The sequence below is a fragment of the Triticum aestivum genome, chromosome 4D (genome assembly GCF_018294505.1).
Source record: "Triticum aestivum cultivar Chinese Spring chromosome 4D, IWGSC CS RefSeq v2.1, whole genome shotgun sequence".
NCBI classification, from domain to species: domain Eukaryota; kingdom Viridiplantae; phylum Streptophyta; class Magnoliopsida; order Poales; family Poaceae; genus Triticum; species Triticum aestivum.
The window spans coordinates 40,969,957-40,990,257 of record NC_057805.1 but is presented as its reverse complement, the minus strand read 5'-3'; the positions used below and the strand labels follow the sequence as shown (position 1 = coordinate 40,990,257).

The window sequence follows — 20,301 nt, the reverse complement described above, 5'->3', positions numbered from 1 at the left end:
CTACGAGGGTACGTGGACGACACTCTCCCCTCTCATTGCTATGCATCACCATGATCATGCGTGTGCGTAGGAATTTTTTTGAAATTACTACGTTCCCCAACACTTTGAATATTAATTTGGATTTAATATGTGTGCAAATATGTCTTCTTCAGAGCGTTCAAGGACGGCGACGACGGCAAGCACATCGTGCTCATGTGCAATGACGTATCCAAATCTTCGTACGCTGACCACCTCTACAAGCCCACCTTCGTCGGCTCCATCGACGTCGATGTTGCCAATACCGGTGGCAAGACACCTCTCAGAAGCTTGGTACGTTAAACCTACCTACTACTACATATCAGCATGTTTTGGGGCCAAATGACTGTACTTTCTAGGGGGGCTGGGGCCGATGCCCCCCCTCCACCCTGGAACTACAAGTAGCTCTACATTAATGTCCCCTGCACTAACTAACAATAGATCCCAATGATGCATTTTGCGCAGATCGACCACTCCAAGGTGGAGAGCTTCGGAGGCCACGGCAGAATGAGCATATTGTCGAGGGTGTACTTGAAAAAGGCAGTGGGCGATAAGGCACGCCCCTGCGTGTTCAACCATGGCGAGTCAGGCGTCAAGGTTACGCACCTGAACGCGTACCACATGCGGTCAGCCAAGATCAACACGAGCGTCGATCAATATTAATCAGATGATCAACACGGAAGATAATTGTACAGTTGTGGAGTAGGTAGTATCTAATAATAGACTTGAGGTGCCTTGATATGAGAGGCTAGACGGGCATTTTTTTCGTTGTGAATACACATTGTTGCCTATCATTTCATTGATAGGTGGATAGAACATACTGGTGCCGCTCGATGGGGCATACACGAATCAACGTCCCCAAGAGCGCATGTTGGAGGTTGCTCAGCCTCAGTACATTTGTTTTAGACTATAGGGATTAGTAGTGCTAGTCCTTTGGCTCCGGCCCGTGCCCAAAGCCGAGCCTCCTCCTTGATGCTGCAGACGAGCTCGTCGTTAGATGGTCGGAGGTTGTCGAAGAGAGCGGCGTTGCGATGTTTCCAGATACTCCATCGTGTCTTGATGTTTCACAGCCACATCAAAGTAGGATCGCAGACACTGATTGGATTTTAGAGCTAGCACACAGATTATTGTGCCATCAACTTTTACTTGAACTATAAGATTGCCTACACCCCAAAAAATGCATTGCATACATACACCAGAGAGTAGTACCAATGACGAATACGAAATTTTTGTTGGAATTTTTTGCCATGTTTTTATTGGGTAGTTTCCTCTTTTTCTTTCTCTTTTTATTTATTTTCATTGCTTCTTATATGTGATTCCATGAGCTACACACATCCCAAGCAATAATGAACGACAACAACCTTTTTTTTTTGTTTCTTATTTGATGTGGGTACGCACACCAGCTTTGTAGTCTAGTACTAATCCTCCCAAGAAAAACATCTGACATGAAATATATAATCTCGCAACCAAGTCCCTAATGTTTTGCAGCCAGCACCCTAAAGTTTTTGTTTCTTTACAAACAAGGCCAAAATTTAACAAGTCGCAGGAAATTCCACCGAAAATTTCGGCAGCATAACGAGTTGGGAAAGGCCAATCGCATATGCAGCAGTAGTATAATACAACACTATAAATCACTCCTCAACCATGCCTTCTCTTTTGTGCATCATCTGGTGACACATTACTTTTGCAAAATATGTAGCTGTGTTTTTTCTAATGAAAAATCTAACTAACTGTAGCCACATATATAGAGCTCTTCAGCCAATTAATAGGTTCAGTGTAAAGAAAAACTTCAGCAGCATGAACATATATAAAGCTCTTCGGCCAGTTAATAGGTTTAGTGTACAGAAAAAGTTCAGCAGCAGCAACAACAATAGTATAGCAGCAATAATGGTAGCATAGCAGCAGTAGCAACGACCGTAGTAATATGCATAATTTCAGTGTGAAGTCAAACAACAACAGTAGTATAGCAGCAACAAACAATAGCATAGCAGCATCAGTGCTAGTACAACAACAACAACAATTTAAACACAAATTCAGACAGCTTAGAAACAACACAAGTTTATACCTAAGTTAAATAGTTGACTACTGAATTGGCACTCATGTTTACATTCGTATCCACCTATGTAAACCCTAGTTACATACTAGTGTTGTTTACATATATATGGACATGTCTCTCAAGTAATGTACAACATATTGTCTTCTCATTATTATTGACTAGCTTATCTTTCAACTTCTTTTCTAGTCAAGTTGGAATCCTTGATAGACCTTTTTTTTACCGCGGGAGCTTGTGTTTGGTGTAATCCCCGTGTGTTTGCTGGGATGGTGGTGGTGAAGCCCTTAGTCCTGGCATACAACGCCTCCCCGTGTTTCTCTCCTGGTGGCTCCACGCCTTCCTCTTCCTATAAACCTCGATCCAGTTCCTCATCCCCGTGTTCCCCCTTCCTCTCCATCTGCCCTCACTTGCCTCATATACTCCCTCTGTTCCTAAATAAAAGACATTTTTGGCAGTTTAATTTAAACTACCAAAACGTCTTATATTTAGGAATGGGCCTGGAGACCCAAAGCTGAGCCATGCCGTTCCGATGATGCACTGCCCGCAGTAGCACCGGTCGATGTTGTCATGTCATGGTCACCATGGCTTGTGGGTCTGATCTCCCCTCTTGAGGTGCCCTTTCTCTTGATCTGACCTTCTTTCTTTGAAGAAAGAAATCTTGGGATGGTTCTACTCAAACTGATGGTTTTTATTTCTTGTGATGTAGTACATGGTTCTACTTAATTAGGGGACATCCATGGAGGCAGGTAAAGATGAAATCAATAGCAAGCTAGCTAGCTTGATCTGGATGTAGGTATGTTCCTGTTGAGGATGGATTAGGTGTTTGTTAAAAGTTAAAAGTATTGGGATGTAGATCCAGGTATGGCATATTCAAATATGCCATCTTATGAAACATTTGGAGTAGATAGACACCATCAAGGAGTAGAAATCAAGTTTATCCTAATAAAACCAATCGGTATGAGTGGTTAGCTATCTAAAAAACAAGTTTATCCTCATTAAGGTTTTGAACAAAAAACATGCAGGCGTCTATCAACTTTACACAAGATTGTGAATATAGCAATACTAGGTTGTAGTCTCCAAACGAGGCGGGGTCTGCAGTCACAACTCTTGCTTCAGCCATACAAAATAAAGCCACATTTACCGAAGTAACAATAGATTTGCACGTGTTTAATTATCATCTTATTCGGATAATCAAGGTAGAGAAAAGGATTTAAGATATCAGTAGCTATCAAAGTGGTTTTTGTTTCTGTTTCGGTGCTTGTTTCTCTTTAATTCGGTACCTACCAGTACCAACAGCAACCAAAGGTCCAACTTGTGTTTATGCTTCAATTATACACAATACTTATTCTCCACCAAGGTTGAGATATTTGTATTCTAAATATCAACATTAGTTACACCAAACACAAGCTCCCACGGTAAAAAAAGGTCTATCAAGGATTCCAACTCGACTAGCAAAGAAGTTGAAAGATGAGCTAGTCAATAATAATGAGAAGACAACATGTTGTACATAATTTGAGAGACATGTCCACATATGTAAACAATACTAGTATGTAGCTAGGGTTTACATACGTAGATACTAATGTAAACATGAGTGCCAATTCAGTAGTCAACTCATAAAGTGAAGTATAAACTTGTGTTGTTTCTAAGCTATCTGAATGTGTGTTTAAACTACTGTGTTACACTAGCACTGATGCTGCTATGCTACTGCTTTTGCTGCTATACTACTGTTGTTGTTTGACTTTACACTGAATTTATGTATAAATTAGTATTGTTGTTGCTATACTACTGCCGCTATGCTACAATTGATGCTACTAACCACTGTTGTTGTTGCTGAGCTTTTTCTTTACACTGAACCTATTAAGAAGAGCTCTATATATGTTGTTGTTGTTGAACTTTTTCTTTACACTGAACCTATTACCTGGCTGAAGAGATCTATATATGTGGCTACAGATACAGTTAATTAGATTCTTTCATTAGGAAAACACAGCTACATATTTTGCAAAAGTAATGTGTTACCAGAAGATGCACAGAAGAGAAAGCAGGGCAGTGGAGCAATTTTTAGTGCCGTATTATACTACTATTGTAGATGTGATTCACCGTTCCCAACACGTTATGCTACCAAAAATTTCGGCCTTGTTTGTAAGGAAACGAAAACTTTAGGGTGCTGGCTGTAAAATATTAGGGACCTGCTTGGGTGATTATATTTTTCCTGTGGATATTTTTCTTGGGAGGATTGGTACTAGACTTCAAAGCTGGTATTTCACCGCTATAAAAATCAATGTGAGTGAATACCCGTACAATCACATAAACAATTTGTAAGAGCTCTAGACTAAAATAAAACAAATGTGTGGCAGAAGTCCTGTAATAATTCAAGTTGATGCGGGTGCATCGAACTCAAGAGGGGCCGCATTTGTGGTTTGCCATGACTTCTATGGGAATTATTTGCGAAGCTCATCTCTAGTGATATTTGGTATGCACGCCGCTAACACACTTGAGACAATCGTGTGTCACGAAGGTCTAGCACTGGCTGAAGACCTTGGACTCCACAATTTTGTTGTTGCCTCATATCCAAAGAAGGTTGTTAATGATCTGGCAAATGGTAGTCGAGGACGCAATGGTGTGATCATCGGTGATATCAAGTCTAGAGCAACTAGTTTTAATTGTCATTTTTTCTTTTGAACCTCGTTTAGGTAATGAGGATGCTCATAATTTAGCTAGAATCTCCCTCTATTTAGGCCAGGGTCGCCACATGTGGGTTATGCATCCCCATGACCCAGATGTAATCCCACAAACTGTGATATTTGATGAATAAAGCGTTGCTTTACTCCTCAAAATAAGTTAGGAATATCATTTGCGATCGTATAGGAAGTATTGCTAGAGATAGGTGCTTTGTAAGTGTAGGACTATACCATTACGTCTAGGCATTTCACCACTACAAAAAATGGCATTTAATTCATAGTAACTTTCCAAAAGAAAATTTATTTTTTGAAAGGATGGATTATTGAATGCAAATGACAAAAATATGAAGTATCCGACATAGATAGCATGAATTTTTAAATTTCACAAGAATCTAAAGAACTTGGGTTTACAATAATGTGAGTGTATACCCATAGAATCACATAAAAAATTTGTAAGAGCTCTAAACTAAAACCAAGTGAAAACAGATGTGTGGCTGAAGTCCTACAATAATACCCATACAATCACATAAGCCTATGATAGATTCGAATGGGCTTACCTCCAAGTAGTTATGTTAAAACTGGGATTTACTGAAAGGTGGGTGAGCATTGTGATGAGTATGATAAGCTCGGTAATTTTTTTAGTTTTGTTTAATTGGAAGAAGCTTCAGGAATTTACACCATCACGAGGTATCCGGTAGGGGGATCCGACCTCTCCATATTTGTTCTTCTTGGCAGCAGAGGGCCTTTCGAGCCTCCTCAAATCAAAAAGTGAGTCATCTAATCTTCGTGGTCTGCAGATGGTCCCTTTGTCCCCATCAGTAAACCATATTTTATTTGTAGATGGCAGCCTATTGTTCTTCAAGGCTAATGGCGTAGGAGCATCTGAGGTGCACCAGGTGTTGGACACTTACTGTTTGGCTATAGGGCAATGGATAAATTTTGAAAAATCATCAATCTACTTCAGTAAAGGTGTCCCTAAAAATATTAGGACGGACATAAAGGGCTTGCTACAAGTTGCAAACGAGACATTGAACGAAAAATATCTTGGGATGCCATGTGATGCAGGGTCATCCACGAATGGGGCATTTAAATACTTAAAGGATCGCTTATGGAGCAGGGTCCAGGGATAGATTGAAAGAACTATGTCAATGGCTGGGAAAGAAATTTTGGTAAAGTCAGTAGCCCAAGTTGTGCCTGTATACTCTCTGTCTTGCTTCAAGCTTCCAAGGGGTCTATGTGAGAAACTAAACATGTTAATCAGGAAATTTTGGTGGGGAAGTATAGATGGACAGTGAAAGCCACACTGGGTTTCTTGGAAGGACATGATGCAACCCAAAGGCATGGGAGGCCTAGGGTTCAAGGATTTCTAGCTGTTTAATTTATCTCTGCTTGCAAGGCTGGCGGATTGGGTTGAGCAAGCAGTTCGATAAGAGATTAGAATATGTTGTCCCTATCAAGGTGGTCGCAACAAAGGGGGTTACATCTATTGTGGCAAAACCTTTCCATGGCGAGGGTACGGGCTGGGATCGACATGTAGTCACCGTTGTAAAGAGTAAAAATACTTCCCAGCGTTGAGTGGGCATGACCTGTGTGTATGATGAATAGAGGGAGCGGGGGAGAGAGTAACGTACCACGAGAACAAACCCATGCTCCAAAACCACCTTTCATGCATCAGGGCGGGGGAAGAGGGGAGTCATATGTCCATTTTTGTGAACTTCAGGTTGTCACATACCCAAGTTTATATTCTATTCATGAAATCTTAAAGGTTATCTAGATTAAACATTTTTGTAGTTCTGAACAAAAGCTTTTTAGTCAAGATACATCAATTTATTCCCAAATTTTTCGTTGCATAGATGTCCATAATGAATGAAACTTATATACATGTTGTTAACACACATTATGCTTAAAAACAGTATCGAATGTACATTTAGATGGTACTTGCTCCTTGCAAATTATAGTGCATATAAGATTTCTTTCATCAAATCACCAAACTTCATAAAACTTGACCAAGTTTATAGAAAAAATTATCAATATTTTCTATACCAAATTAATTCCACTATATTTATATATGGTGTACATTTTGTATTGTAAATGTTATTTTTAATATAAATTTGGTCAAAACTTACAAAGTTTGACTTTGAAATAAATCTTATATGCACTATAATTTGGCAGGGATGGAATACTAACTTACTACTACTAGGATATGAGCTTGTAAAAGGGCGCAACCGTATAGAAGGTCTGCAAAAGTGTGGCAACTAGTAGAATAACGGTGGCGACGAGGGAAATGAACACCCAAGGGTTTCTCAAGTAGGTTTGTATGAAGTTAGCCCGCCATCTATTCCATCTCTTCCTGCAGTGGGCATTCACCTGTCGCTGCACATCATGGAGCCTACTAGACGGGCTCATCACTCCTCCCTTGTTTAGCGTGTTGTTTAGGAGCTTGGCGACCTCTTCATCGCTGCCCAACCCACTCTCGATAATCATCTTAGATCTGAGCAGGGCCACATCCTTGGCCGAGCTAATCATGTTGTCCATGAAGATCACGTAGGCTGTCACAGCATTGCCAGCAGAAGGGTGGAGCCGTTCGAATGCCATTAGATTGAGGAACCTCTTCTCGGTGCCTTCGTTGACCCTAACCGCCGGCATGCTTAGCACGCCATGCTCGAAGTGGACGTCGAGGAGGCTGTCGGTGTCGCTCACCTTGAAATGGATTCCTGCTTCATAGATCTCCATCGCGGAGGGCATGACATACGCCTTTGATCCTTTGCGATCTTGGTGGTCGTCATGGGTAAGGCTTTGGTGTAAGATGTCGAGGGGGTGGAGCCCGAGGGGGTTTATATCAACCACATGTCGGCGCCAAGGACAGAGGGAATCAAGCACCAACTTTCTTATCTCTCGAGCATCCTGTAGGAAAGTTGACATATATAGACGGTTACAGCTAACGTGCGTTATGCGTCGAAACATACACACATTTACATTTTAGTCACTTTTAACAGCTCGGTAATTCGACAGTATGTGTGTATCTACAAAAAAAAAAGCATGTATATATGCACAATAATTTAAATTTTAGTACATTGCAGTTTGAAACGCCTATTTGTGATGCTCCATGTTGTTCTAGTAAATGGTAGGATGGTATTATTATCATATATAGGAAATAAACGAAAATGGAAAATATGATAAAAGAGTAATGAGTACGTACCTGATATTTGTCATGGTCGAGAACAAGGAATAGCTTGTGGAGAAGAAGCAGAGGCAGCTGGTTCTCCATGACGACCATGTCGGACTGGATATAGAGCCACAGGTAGAGGTAACCGTACTGGCTAAAGACGGGGTCGTTGGGCGCGTAGTCGCCCTGGACCTTCCCCCGCAGCGCGTCCATCCTCATGGCCTCCACCAGGAAGCAGCCGTCGGTGAGCATGAGCTCGACGAAGCGCTGCCGGTTGTCGTCCCCGCGCCACTCGGCGCCGAGGTCCTTGTAGGCCTCCTGGAGCTGCTGCGTGACCTCGGCCACGGCGTTGACGAACTCCCGGAGCGGCCTCCCGGAGCGCTTGACGAGGTGCACCACCGCGCGGCGCTTGTGCTCCTCCATGGGGAGCAGGTCGGGCTCGCCGTGGTGGAAGGGGCCGAGGGAGACGAGCTCCGGCCGGTACGCCTTGGTGTTGTGCAGGTTCTTGATGCGCTCGGGGACGAGGTAGATGGAGTGCCTCTTCCAGCGCGCCATCTCCACCGCCGGGTCGATGTCGCCGATCGTCCTCTCCATCTCCATCACCCAGCTGCTGGAGCCGATGGACGGCGCCTTCTCCATTTTTAGCTCACCTTGATCAGCTTGCGGGTTACCTTTTATATAGAGGGGCCGGGGAAAGCCGGCCGCGGAGTCGTATATATACATAGATACGAAGAGCACCATGCAGTCTGTACGTAAGCGCACGAATATGTAGCACACTGATCGAACAAGGCTATCTTTACATGGACTCGTATTAGCTACTCCAACATATGCATATACGTAGTACGTACTTGGTGTCTTGGTGTAGTCCATCGGCGGCGGCGTAACGATTACCAAAGATATGAAAGGACATTTCATGGAACAGCCCGAATATGTGACAAAGGGTGTCTACTAAAGCTACCTGATCTAGCTAGATACTGCTCTCTATGCATACAGTAGACGGAGCACGGTGGTATGTACAGTGCTAATGGCAGCGAACCGGAACCTTTCTTAGATGGGAGGCAAAGAAAAAGACCCCGCCGGGCCGGCCGGGTCATACGGGGAAGCGTGTGTAGTTGGTGCACTCTGTCGCGCTTTATGCATGTGTGTTGCCTCCTTCGCACGCTCGGGTGCAGCAGGTGAAACTTGGTGATGGTTGCCGGCTCAGCAGTGCAGCGGGTGAAACTAGGTCATGGTGCACCGCGCAGTGCACGCCGCTGTGCGTCGTCAAGAAAATAAATAGTAGTACAAAACATGCACTTTCAACAACAAAAAATGACATATATTAGTTTACCCAAATCATAAGTGTCACACGTGTGGCACGAACCACTCCGGGCCTGACGTTTTTTACAACTAAAATTGTCATGCGAAAAGAAAAAAAACAAAAAAAAACTGAAACTTGCCATCCGAAAAGTTGCCATCCTCGCATTACTAAACTTGGCATCAAAGCCGTCTGCAGTTGCCATGTGTTCGTGTTACACGTGTGGCATCTATCAGGGTCCTTAGTTTAAGAGCACGTCGTCGCGACGGAGTCTGCGAGCGCAGCGTCCGGCACGTACATCTTGATGGTGTGGTCGTACGCGCCGAAGGTGTAGTACTCGAATCGCGTCAGGTCGAGGCTCACCTTGAGCACGTGCTTTACATCATCGAGGACACCGTGGGAGGTGACCAGGTAGAAGTCCGGGCACTCCCACATGCCGGTATCGCCGTGGTGCAGCGCTCGGCGCACCGACACCCAGTGCAGGAAGTCTCTGCTCTGATACAACACCGTGAGGCCCCGGTGGTTGTCCTTGGTCCCGATGATCAGGCATCAGAGCCCGTCGGGTCACGGAACGCGGTGGCGTTGACCCCGGCGTGATGACAGGGTTGAATTCTGATTTGACCCACTCCCGGAGGTAGGATGCTCATTTTGTCATGGCCTCTGATGCTCTCAACTATGGAGTGGCCGATCTACGTGGAATGCACAATTGAGCATTAATTGTTAGTTAGTGCACAAACATCAATCATGTTAAGGTGCAGTGGCCACTTGCAGTTCGGGTTGGGGCAGGGGGGGGCATCGCCCTAGCCAGCCATAGTATAATATTTGAAAACAAAAGGGCCTGGAGGCCCAGATGTTCAGTGTCCAAGTCCATCGCCGAGAACGACAACTCAACATCGTCCTACACCGGTGCCGTGAACGCGAGGACCTCTAAGTAGTCCCCGCCCTTGACGAGGCAATTCGTGATGTTGACGTGGGACGACAAGTCCTTTATTATTAAATTAGGTATAGGCTAGCACAAATGTCCATGCATTGCAACGGAAGAACTGGTTGAGAAACTGTGTCGTGGGACAACAACTGCTCATGAGAAAAATATGTTCATTCTGTTGTAGCCTCCGAAGCTCCCCACCATGAAGTGGCTGATCTGTGTAGAATGCACCATTGTGCATATCAGTGTTAGTGCAAGGGACATCGATCGAGCGCATGTTAATAACTGGGGAGGGCAACGCTACCAGCCCTAGCTATGTTATAAAAAACAATTCCTTATTTAACACTATCTTATTATTTCTCCTTATTTGACACTGGAAAAAAATTCTTGCCTATCTAACAGCTTGTCTAAATTGTGTGCCTCTTATAACACTTCCGTCCATTTTGAGCCTAAATTGTGTGCTACTACTGCGTGGGTGTGCAAAATGATCTTTTCAAGTGTCATTTAATTTAGGCTTAAAATGAATAGAAGTGTTATGAACGGCATAAAATTTAAACTCGTTGTTAAATAGGAAAAAATTATTTGTCGATGTTAAATAGGGCATAAAATTTAAACATGGTGTTAAATAAGGAATTCTCTCTTGTTATAATTGTTGAAAAAAATGTACCACTGTTAAGACGGTGTAGTAGGTAGGTGTAATGTAGCAAGGTTGTGAGAGGTGTCTTACCGTCGGTCTCGGCAACGTCGAAGTCCATGAGGCCGATGAAGGTGGGGCTGTAGAGGTCGACGGCGGTGGACGACCTGGAGGGATTTTCGCTATAAAATTTAGCCGTGGAGTCCGACTCGTTGGCCCAACCCCATTGGATGTGTCGCCGCTTCGCATGGTCGAGGAGCGTCTTGGATGCGTAGAAGTTGACATTCTTTTGCATGCAAGACAATACTTGAGATGTTAATGGTGATATATATATGGGTTTGGCATTAAAGTGTTCCTTCCATAAATTGTTACATAAAAAAAACTACTAGCATAAGTTGGTTTGAGCTTTAGAGCGTCATCAATGCAGTGCATACAAGTTTGAACTAAAAGACACACAGCAAATAACCTGCAGTCTAGCCTCTGGTATATCATGACACCTCAAGTCTGTTATTGGATATTTCCTAATAATCTAATCCAGCTATACAAATGTGCAATTTATCATGCGCGTTGATCATCTGATGAGTTGATTGATATCCGTGCTGATCTTGGCCGACCGCATGTCGTACGCATTCAGGTGCGTAATCTTGATGTCTGACTCGCCGTGGTTGAACACGTAGAGGCGCGCCTTGTCGCCGACGGCCTTTGTCGGGTAGACCCTCGACAATATGCTCATTCTGCCATGGCCTCCGAAGCTCTCCACCATGGAGTGGTCGATCTGCGCAGAATGCACAGTAGAGCATCAATTGCTAGTTAGAAAAAACTAGAGGCCCAGATTAAGAAAAGTACAGTCATTTGGCCCCCAAACATGCTGATATGTAGCACTAGTAGCTAGCTGTAACGTACCAAGGTTCTGAGAGGTATTTTGCCGCCAGTCTTGACAATGTCGATGTCGATGAATCCGGCGAAGCTCTGCTTGTAGAGGTGGTCGGCGTAGGACGACCTGGAGGGATCGTTGCACATGAGCACGACGTGCTTGCCGTCGTCGCCGTCCTTGAACACCCTGAAGAAGACCGCAGTCCTCTCCCTGAGCTCGTCGGACGCGAGCACCCACAGCCCGAACGGCCCGACACCGCCCTTGACGTCCGCGGCCCGCGCCGCGCACACTGTCTGCGCGTCTACGCCGCGCCACGCCGGGTCGAATTGCTCAGCCTTGGCCAGGTCCATCGCCGCGAACGACACCTCCACGTCGGCCTGCGCCGGTGTCGTGAGCCCGAGGACCTCGAAGTAGTCCCCGCCCTTGACGAGCCTGTCGGTGATATTGACGTGGTTGCCGCGGAGGGACTCGACCTCGGCGACCGGCCATTGCATTAGCTGCTTGCCGTTCGCCGCGAGCCAGATCTTCCTTGGGATGGCCTGCACGCCGGCCCAGCCCTTCCTGACATCGTCGGCCGTGGAGTCTGACTCGTTGGCCCAACCCCACAGGACGCGGCGCTGCTTAGCCGGGTCGAGGAACGTCTTGGACGCATAGAAGTTACCGTAGTCGTAGCGGAGCCCGTCGTCGCCATCTGCGAGCGCCGCGTCCGGCACGTAGGTCTCGGTGGCGTGGTCGTACGCGCCGAAGGTGTAGTACTCAAACCGTGTTAGGTCGAGGCTGACCTTGAGCACGTGCTTTACGTCGCCGAGGACGCCGTGTGAGGTGACGGGGTAGAAGTCCGGGCACTCCCACATGCCGGTGTCGCCGTGGTGCAGCGGTCGGCGCACCGGCACCCAGCGCCGGAAGTCTCGGCTGCGGTAGAGCACCGCGAGGCCCCGTTGGTTGTCCTTGGTCCCGATGACGAGGCGCCAGAGCCCGTCGGTGCCCCGCCACGCCGTCGTTGGGTCACGGAACGCGGTGGCATTGATCCCAGGGCTCGGCGCGATGACGGGGTTGTAGTCCGGCTTGACCCACTCCCGGAGGTAGGGGTCGGAGAGGTCCTTGGGGTAGGCGACGTTCTGCACCTGGCGGCCGTCGGCGTCGATGCCGGTGTACATGATGGCGGGCGTGCCGTCGGGTAGGACGGTGGCGGAGCCGGACCAGCAGCCGTTGACGTCGAAGGGCGCCGTCGGGTAGATGGCCGGCGGGAGCATGACCCAGTTGACGAGGTCCGTGGACACGGCGTGCGCCCAGACGATGTTGCCCCATACGGCCCCCTTGGGGTTGTACTGGTAGAAGAGGTGGTACACGCCCTTGTAGTACATCACGCCATTAGGATCTGCAGTGTGCACACACGTATGCAGCGAAAAATCAAGCTAGCGAAAGACAATGTCGATCATGATCAGCGAGGTATTCAATCTGCACGTAAGTACCGTTGATCCAGTGCATGGGGGGCTGGAAGTGGTAGCCGGTGCGGAGCGAGTCGTCGACGTCGACGGCGCGCCCGCCCTCGGCCTCCAGGGACTGCAGGTCGGCGAAGACGCGGTGCGACGCCTCCGCGATGGGCCACGACGACGACAGCGCGAGCAACAGGAAAACCACCCACGTTATCGGCTGGATCGCCATGCCCGAAACTCGGTGATCAACGTGCTGCTCGCGGTTCAACTACTGTAGTTGCTAGGTCGACGAGTACGTGGGAGGGACACACGAACGTGCGTTATAAGGGGAACCCAACCGGCCAACCTAGCAATCTGTAGATGCCCCATGATTTTAGAAAAGAGTCTACGTGCTAGTTTCGACGTATTTTAAGTAACAAATAAAACGTGACAAGTCAGGATTGAAGATTGGGCGACGAAAAAAAAGAAGGATTGAAGATTGGGGGAGGAGGGGCCATCCCTGTTAAAATCAGGGGGAGAGAGTGTGTTAGATTAGGAAGTTTATATAACATTAACATTACGTGGGTTTTTTTTTTACATGAAGGCCATCATGGCTGCTTTATTAATAATAAGATGCTTACATCATCCACTAAAGCAACAGAGAGAAAATCAGGGGGTGTGTCCATCCACAAAGACGGAGGTTCCACACGTCCCTTCTGAGCTAATACAATGAGCAACCGTATTCGACTCTCTATTACAATGTTCTACTTCGACCTTCCCAAAATCTTCCATCAAGTTACGACATTCATCAAGGATTGGAGCAACCACCATAGAATGCCCACTGTTGCTTTTTAGAGACTCAACCACAATCAAATTGTCCATCTGGATCAGAAGAGAATCTATCCCAAGCTGTAGAGCTAGCTTAAGGCCTTCTACCAGAGCAGCTGCTTCTGCTGCTACAATATCGGCTGCATATTCAAGCTTGGCTGTGGATGCAGCAACGAAGGAGCCAAGGTGATCTCGAATGACAGCTCCACATGACCCTGAGTAACTTTCTTCAGTAAAGGATGCATCAACGTTAAGTGACAACTGACCAGATAGAGGCTTCCACCACCGATTCATACGCGGCATCGTGGCAGGCTTCCCGTTTGCGCGCACATAGTTTAGTGCTAAGGCTCGGATTGCTGGACCAGTTCTCACCGGCGCTTGCACCTCTTCCTTCTTCACAATTTGACGCCGCTGCCACCACAGATACCAGCTAGTAGCCGCGATCATCTTCGGGATTTGAACCACGTCCAAATACTGCTTCCTATTAGCCGCATTACATCGCAGGTACTCTAAGATTTCTGGTCCTGACCGGTGTGGTGTGCATGTCTGTTCTATGGTTTCAATTAAGCCCAGCACGCGCCATACTTCTTTTGCTCGACTGCACATGAATAGGGCGTGCGCTACATCCTCTATATGTATCTGACACACTAGGCATTGACCGGAAGTTAAGATATGGCGATTAGCCAGTACAGCCATACATGGAATAGCATTGTGAAGGCATCTCCATACGAATATTTTCACCTTCCCTGGCATTTTAAGATTCCATATGATCTTTCATATTGGATGTGACACTGATCCACTAATTCCTCATGTACTTGAGTTCTAGGCCGAATAGGAATCCTCCCACTGCCTGTAGTAAGCCGCTCGGACGGTAAAGGTACCAGACTTTGTGAGATGCCATGCGACAAAGTCATCTGTATCGTGCTGGAATAAAGGAATTTGCAGTATTCTTTCTGTATCAATGTTCCAAAAATTGTCCATGATAAGTTGCTCATCCCATCCTCCAATGACCGAGTCTATCAATTCATTCACAGTGGTTAGAATTCTGTTGTGCGCACCGTAATTATCTTCCTAGAACAGTTGTTTGGGATCCAACTATCCTCCCAAATGTTGATCTTCATGCCATTTCCCACTCTCCAAATACACCCTTTTTTGAAAGTCTGAATGCCAGCCCATATACTCTGCCATACATAGGAGGAACCTTTCTTGAGTTGGCAGTTTAGGATATCTTCAGATGGGTAGTACTTGGACCTTACAACCCTGGCACAAAGAGAGATTCATAATTCTCAATGAGTCTCCAACATTGTTTCACGAGCATAGCCAAATTGAAACTATGAACCTCGCGAAAGCCTAAGCCTCCTTTCTCCTTCGGAACACACATCTTCCACCAAGCGAACCAATGCATTTTTCGCTGGTTTTCTCCATCACCCCACCAGTAATGCGACATGGCATCAGTGATTCCTTTGCAAAATTTGTTAGGGAATTTGAATACACTCATCGCATACGTTGGTATGGCCTGGGCTACTGCCTTAATCAATGCCTCTTTCCCGCCATAAGATAGTGTTCTTTCCTTCTAACCGTTCACCAATTTTTGGATTCTCTCTATCAAGTGTTTAAAGCAATCCACTCGATCCACACCTATCATTGAGGGTAATCCCAGATATTTATCAGAGAGAGATTCTGTCATAATATCAAGTGTCTGGCATACCTCAACTTTGTCCTCCACATCTGTGTTTGGACTGAAATAAATAGATGATTTGGCCGCTCTCACCCTGCCCTAAAGCCGTACAATAGTCATCTAAAATCCCTTCAAGGCAACATCATTCGTATCATCCTCCCTCATGAGAATCAAGGAATCATCGGCGAAGAGTAAATGAGATATTACCGGGGAGTCACAACACACCTGTATTCCTTTCAAACCCCCCTGCTACTCTTCATGAGAGATGAGTGCCGAGAGACCTTCCGCACACAGCAAAAGGAGGTATGGGGACAAAGGGTCCCCTTGTCTTAAACCCCTTGTAGGAACAAAGGGTTCTGTTTCATTAGAGTTGAACCAGACCTTATAATCGACCGAGGTCACACATGACATGATTAGACCAATCTATCGCTCATCGAACCGCAACTTGCCAAGGATTGCCTTTAGAAAAACCCATTCAACATGTCATACGCTTTATGCATATCAAGCTTCACAGCACATAGACCAATTTTACCTTTCCTTCTCTTTTTCATCATGTGTAGACATTCATAAGCCACTATAACATTGTCCGTGATTATCCTCCCTGGTACGAAGGCACTTTGAGTCTCACTAATAATCTGTGGAAGGAAAGGTCTCAACCAAGCAGCTAGCATTTTTAGATGACTTTGTGCACCACTTTGCAAAGACTCTGTCTGAATTGAGAGGCACTGTCTACAAGGTAATACAATATAAGAGAACGTGTATAACTAAAGTTCTTACACCCACCCTCAACCTCAACCGTGTTCCGCATGTTGAGATTTTGCCGATAGTTCTCAAACAAAGGTAACGGCAACGGCTTGATGAAGATGTCTGCAAGTTGATCTTTAGAGATGAACTTCATCTGGAGTAGTTTTGTGTGACACGTTTCTCTGACAAAGTGGTAATCAACCTTGATGTGTTTTGTTCGCGCATGAAATACTGGATTGGAAGAAAGGTATGTAGCGCCAATATTATCACACCAAAAAACAGGTGGTTGTCGCTGAGGTACTCGCAACTCACGAAGCAAAGACTGTACCCAAATAAGTTCTGCGGTTGCATTAGCCATAGCCTTATACTCAGCCTCTGTACTACTGCGAGATACCGTGGCCTGCTTGTGAGCACTCCAAGCAATCAAGTTAGGGCCAAAAAGACTGCATATCCCCCCATGGATCGCCGGTCATCAGGATTGCCTGCCCAGTTTGCATCTGAAAAAGCAGAAAGAACGTCAGAGGTAGCAGGCCGAAGATGCAATCCATAAGAGGCTGTCAGGCAAACATAATGAAGTATGCGCTTGACCACTGTATGATGCAAGTCCCGAGGTTCATGCAGATATTGGCAAACACGATTGACCGCAAAGGCAATATCTGGTCTGGTGATAGTGAGATACTGCAGGCCACCAACAAGACTACGATACTCATTAGCATCATCAGGAGATAGAAGATCACCATGAACAGCAGAAAGCTTGTCAATAGCAGACATGGGTGTGGAGGAGGGGTTGCACTTGAGCATACCAGCACGACGTAAGAGATCCAAGGAATACTTCTTCTGAGTGAGTTAAAGTCCATCAAAAGTGTGAGCAACCTCCAATCCTAGAAAATAATGAAGCTTCCAAGGTCCTTAATAGAAAAAATCAGAACAAAAAGCTGAGAGAAGACGATCAGCAGCAGGCACTGAGGAACTGACAAGGATGATGTCATCAACATAAACCAGAAGATAGATGGTGACATCGGAGCGCTGGAAAAGGAACAGTGATGTATAAGCCGTCGATGGAACAAACCCATGAGCATGGAGAGCAGTCGCAAGACGAGCATGCCAAGCACGGGGAGCCTGCTTCAGACCATAGAGTGCTTTGTCCAAGCGACAAAGGTGATGAGGATGATCAAAATCAACAAAACCTGGGGGCTGCCTCATATAAACTTCCTCCTCTAACACACCATGAAGAAAATCATTCTGGACATCCAATTGTCAGAGAGACCAGCCGCATGTAACTGCCAAAGATAACAAGAGACGGATGGTAGTGGGCTTGATAACTAGACTGAAAGTATCCTCATAATCAAGACCATGGCGTTATTTGAAACCTTTAGTAACCAGACGTGCCTTGTAGCACTCAATGGATCCGTCAGAATGCTTCTTCACTTTAAACACCCATTTAGATTCAATGATATTAACACCAGGAGGAGGAGGAACTACACGCCATGTTTTATTGTGTAGTAGAGCATGGTACTCTTGTTCCATGGCAATCCGCCGGTGTGGAATACTCATAGAAGCTTGATAATGTCGAGGTTCATATGTGAGATCCGAGACTGCATGAGCCATGTAGGTCTTTGCTTTGAGTGTCGTGTATTATAGTGGTCTTTGCTTTGTTTTCTTTTTAGTGCCACAATCATCTTTTGCTGGACAGACCTTTTGAGAGACACACACATTTATTCGCGAGTTATTAGAATATTCTATGTGCTTCACTTATAATATTTTTGAGAGTTTGATAATTAGTAATGGCAATATGCACGGGTTATGTAATTGGTCCTAATATGATAGGTATTCAAGAGGGATATAATAAAAACTTCCACATAGATCACTGAATATGATAAGTTTGATTCCTTGCAATAGTTTTGTAATATTAAGATTGTAATATGTGTGAGGTGTTGGGGAACGTAGTAATTTCAAAAAAATTCCTATGCACACGCAAGATCATGGTGATGCATAGCAACGAGAGGGGAGAGTGTTGTCCACATACCCTCGTAGACCGATAGCGGAAGCGTTAATACAACGCGGTTGATGTAGTCGTATGTCTTCACGATCCGATCAATCAAGTACCGAACGTACGGCACCTCCGAGTTCAGCACACGTTCAGCTCGATGACGTCCCTCGAACTCCGATCCAGCCGAGTGTAGAGGGAGAGTTTCGTCAGCACGACGGCATGGTGACGATGATGATGTTCTACCGACGCAGGGCTTCGCCTAAGCTCCGCTACGATATTAGCGAGGTGTAATATGGTGGAGGGGGCACCGCACACGACTAAGAGATCAATAGATCAATTGTTGTGTCTATGGGGTGCCCCCTACCCCCGTATATAAAGGAGCAAGGGGGAGGCCGGCCGGCCCTTGTTGGCGCGCCAGGAGGAGGAGTCCTCCTCCTAGTAGGAGTAGGACTCCCCTCTTTCCTACTCCTACTAGGAGGGGGAAAGGAAGGGGGAGAGGGAGAAGGAAAGGGGGGCGCCGCCCCCCCTCTCCTAGTCCAATTCAGACCAGAGGGGGAGGGGGCGCGCGGCCCCTCCTCGCTGCCCCTCTCTCTCTCCACTAAGGCCCAAAAGGCCCATTACTTCTCCCGGGGGGGTTCCGGTAACCCTCCGGCACTCCGGTTTTCTCTGAAATCACCCGGAACATTTCCGGTGTCCGAATATAGTCGTCCAATATATCAACTTTATGTCTCGACCATTTTGAGACTCCTCGTCATGTCCGTGATCACATCCGGGACTCCGAACAAACTTCGGTACATCAAAACTCATAAACTCATAATAAAACTGTCATCGTAACGTTAAGCGTGCGGACCCTACGGGTTCGAGAACTATGTAGACATGACCGAGACACGTCTCCGGTCAATAACCAATAGCGGGACCTGGATGCCCATATTGGCTCCCACATATTCTACGAAGATCTTTATCGGTCAAATCGCATAACAACATACGTTGTTCCCTTTGTCATCGGTATGTTACTTGCCCGAGATTCGATCGTCGGTATCTTAATACCTAGTTCAATCTCGTTACCGGCAAGTCTCTTTACTCGTTCCGTAATACATCATCTTGCAACAAACTCATTAGTTGCAATGCTTGCAAGGCTTAAGTGATGTGCATTACCGAGAGGGCCCAGAGATACCTCTCCGACAATTGGAGTGACAAATCCTAATCTCGAAATACGCCAACCCAACAAGTACCTTCGGAGACACCTGTAGAGCACCTTTATAATCACCCAGTTACATTGTGACGTTTGGTAGCACACAAAGTGTTCCTCCGGTAAACGGGAGTTGCATAATCTCATAGTCATAGGAACATGTATAAGTCATGAAGAAAGCAATAGCAACATACTAAACGATCGAGTGCTAAGCTAACAGAATGGGTCAAGTCAATCACATCATTCTCCTAATGATGTGACCCCGTTAATCAAATGACAACTCATGTCTATGGCTAGGAAACATAACCATCTTTGATCAATGAGCTAGTCAAGTAGAGGCATACTAGTGACACTCTGTTTGTCTATGTATTCACACATGTATCAAGTTTCCGGTTAATACAATTCTAGCATGAATAATAAACATTTATCATGATATAAGGAAATAAATAATAACTTTATTATTTCCTCTAGGGCATATTTCCTTCATGAGGTACTAGTGAGTAATTATGGTTTAGTAAGAATATTGGTGTTAAGATTTGTGATTCCCAAAGCATGCACGTTGTTGGGAATCGTAGCATAATTTAAAATTTTCCTACGCTCACCAAGATGCATCTATGGAGTCTACTAGCAACGAGGGGAAAGGAGTGCATCTACATACCCTTGTAGATCGCGAGCGGAAGCGTTCCAATGAACGTGGATGACGGAGTCGTACTCGCCGTGATCCAAATCACCGATGACCGAGTGCCGAACGGACGGCACCTCCGCTTTCAACACACGTACGGTGCAGCGACGTCTCCTCCTTCTTGATCCAGCAA

The 20,301-nt window shown here is 45.8% G+C and overlaps 2 protein-coding genes across 2 annotated transcripts; both read right to left on the bottom strand.

Moving 5' to 3' along the window:
* Positions 1–6,633: 6,633 nt before the first annotated feature.
* LOC123099537 (UPF0481 protein At3g47200-like) lies at positions 6,634–8,551 on the bottom strand. The gene is made up of 2 exons (XM_044521680.1): positions 7,946–8,551; positions 6,634–7,650 (listed from the first exon to the last, which is right to left on the bottom strand). The coding sequence occupies exons 1-2, from the start codon at positions 8,549–8,551 to the stop codon at positions 6,943–6,945; spliced, it is 1,314 nt and encodes a 437-aa protein (XP_044377615.1). The 3' UTR covers positions 6,634–6,942.
* Positions 8,552–11,075: 2,524 nt separating this feature from the next.
* LOC123099536 (beta-fructofuranosidase, insoluble isoenzyme 3-like) lies at positions 11,076–13,429 on the bottom strand. The gene is made up of 3 exons (XM_044521679.1): positions 13,115–13,429; positions 11,672–13,020; positions 11,076–11,543 (listed from the first exon to the last, which is right to left on the bottom strand). Exons 1-3 carry the CDS (start codon positions 13,305–13,307, stop codon positions 11,340–11,342), a joined length of 1,746 nt encoding a protein of 581 aa, XP_044377614.1. The 5' UTR covers positions 13,308–13,429; the 3' UTR covers positions 11,076–11,339.
* Positions 13,430–20,301: the final 6,872 nt, after the last annotated feature.

Bases quoted from the DNA above. Each gene is read 5' to 3' on its own strand.
- LOC123099537 (XM_044521680.1), bottom strand. From the start codon at position 8,551: ATGGAGAAGGCGCCGTCCATCGGCTCCAGCAGCTGGGTGATGGAGATG. The intron at 7,651-7,945 runs GTACGTACTCAT...ACTTTCCTACAG, and splicing joins TCGACCATGACAAATATCAG to GATGCTCGAGAGATAAGAAA.
- LOC123099536 (XM_044521679.1), bottom strand. From the start codon at position 13,307: ATGGCGATCCAGCCGATAACGTGGGTGGTTTTCCTGTTGCTCGCGCTG. The intron at 13,021-13,114 runs GTACTTACGTGC...TGCACACTGCAG, and splicing joins CCCCATGCACTGGATCAACG to ATCCTAATGGCGTGATGTAC. The intron at 11,544-11,671 runs GTACGTTACAGC...CATTCTGCGCAG, and splicing joins AAATACCTCTCAGAACCTTG to ATCGACCACTCCATGGTGGA.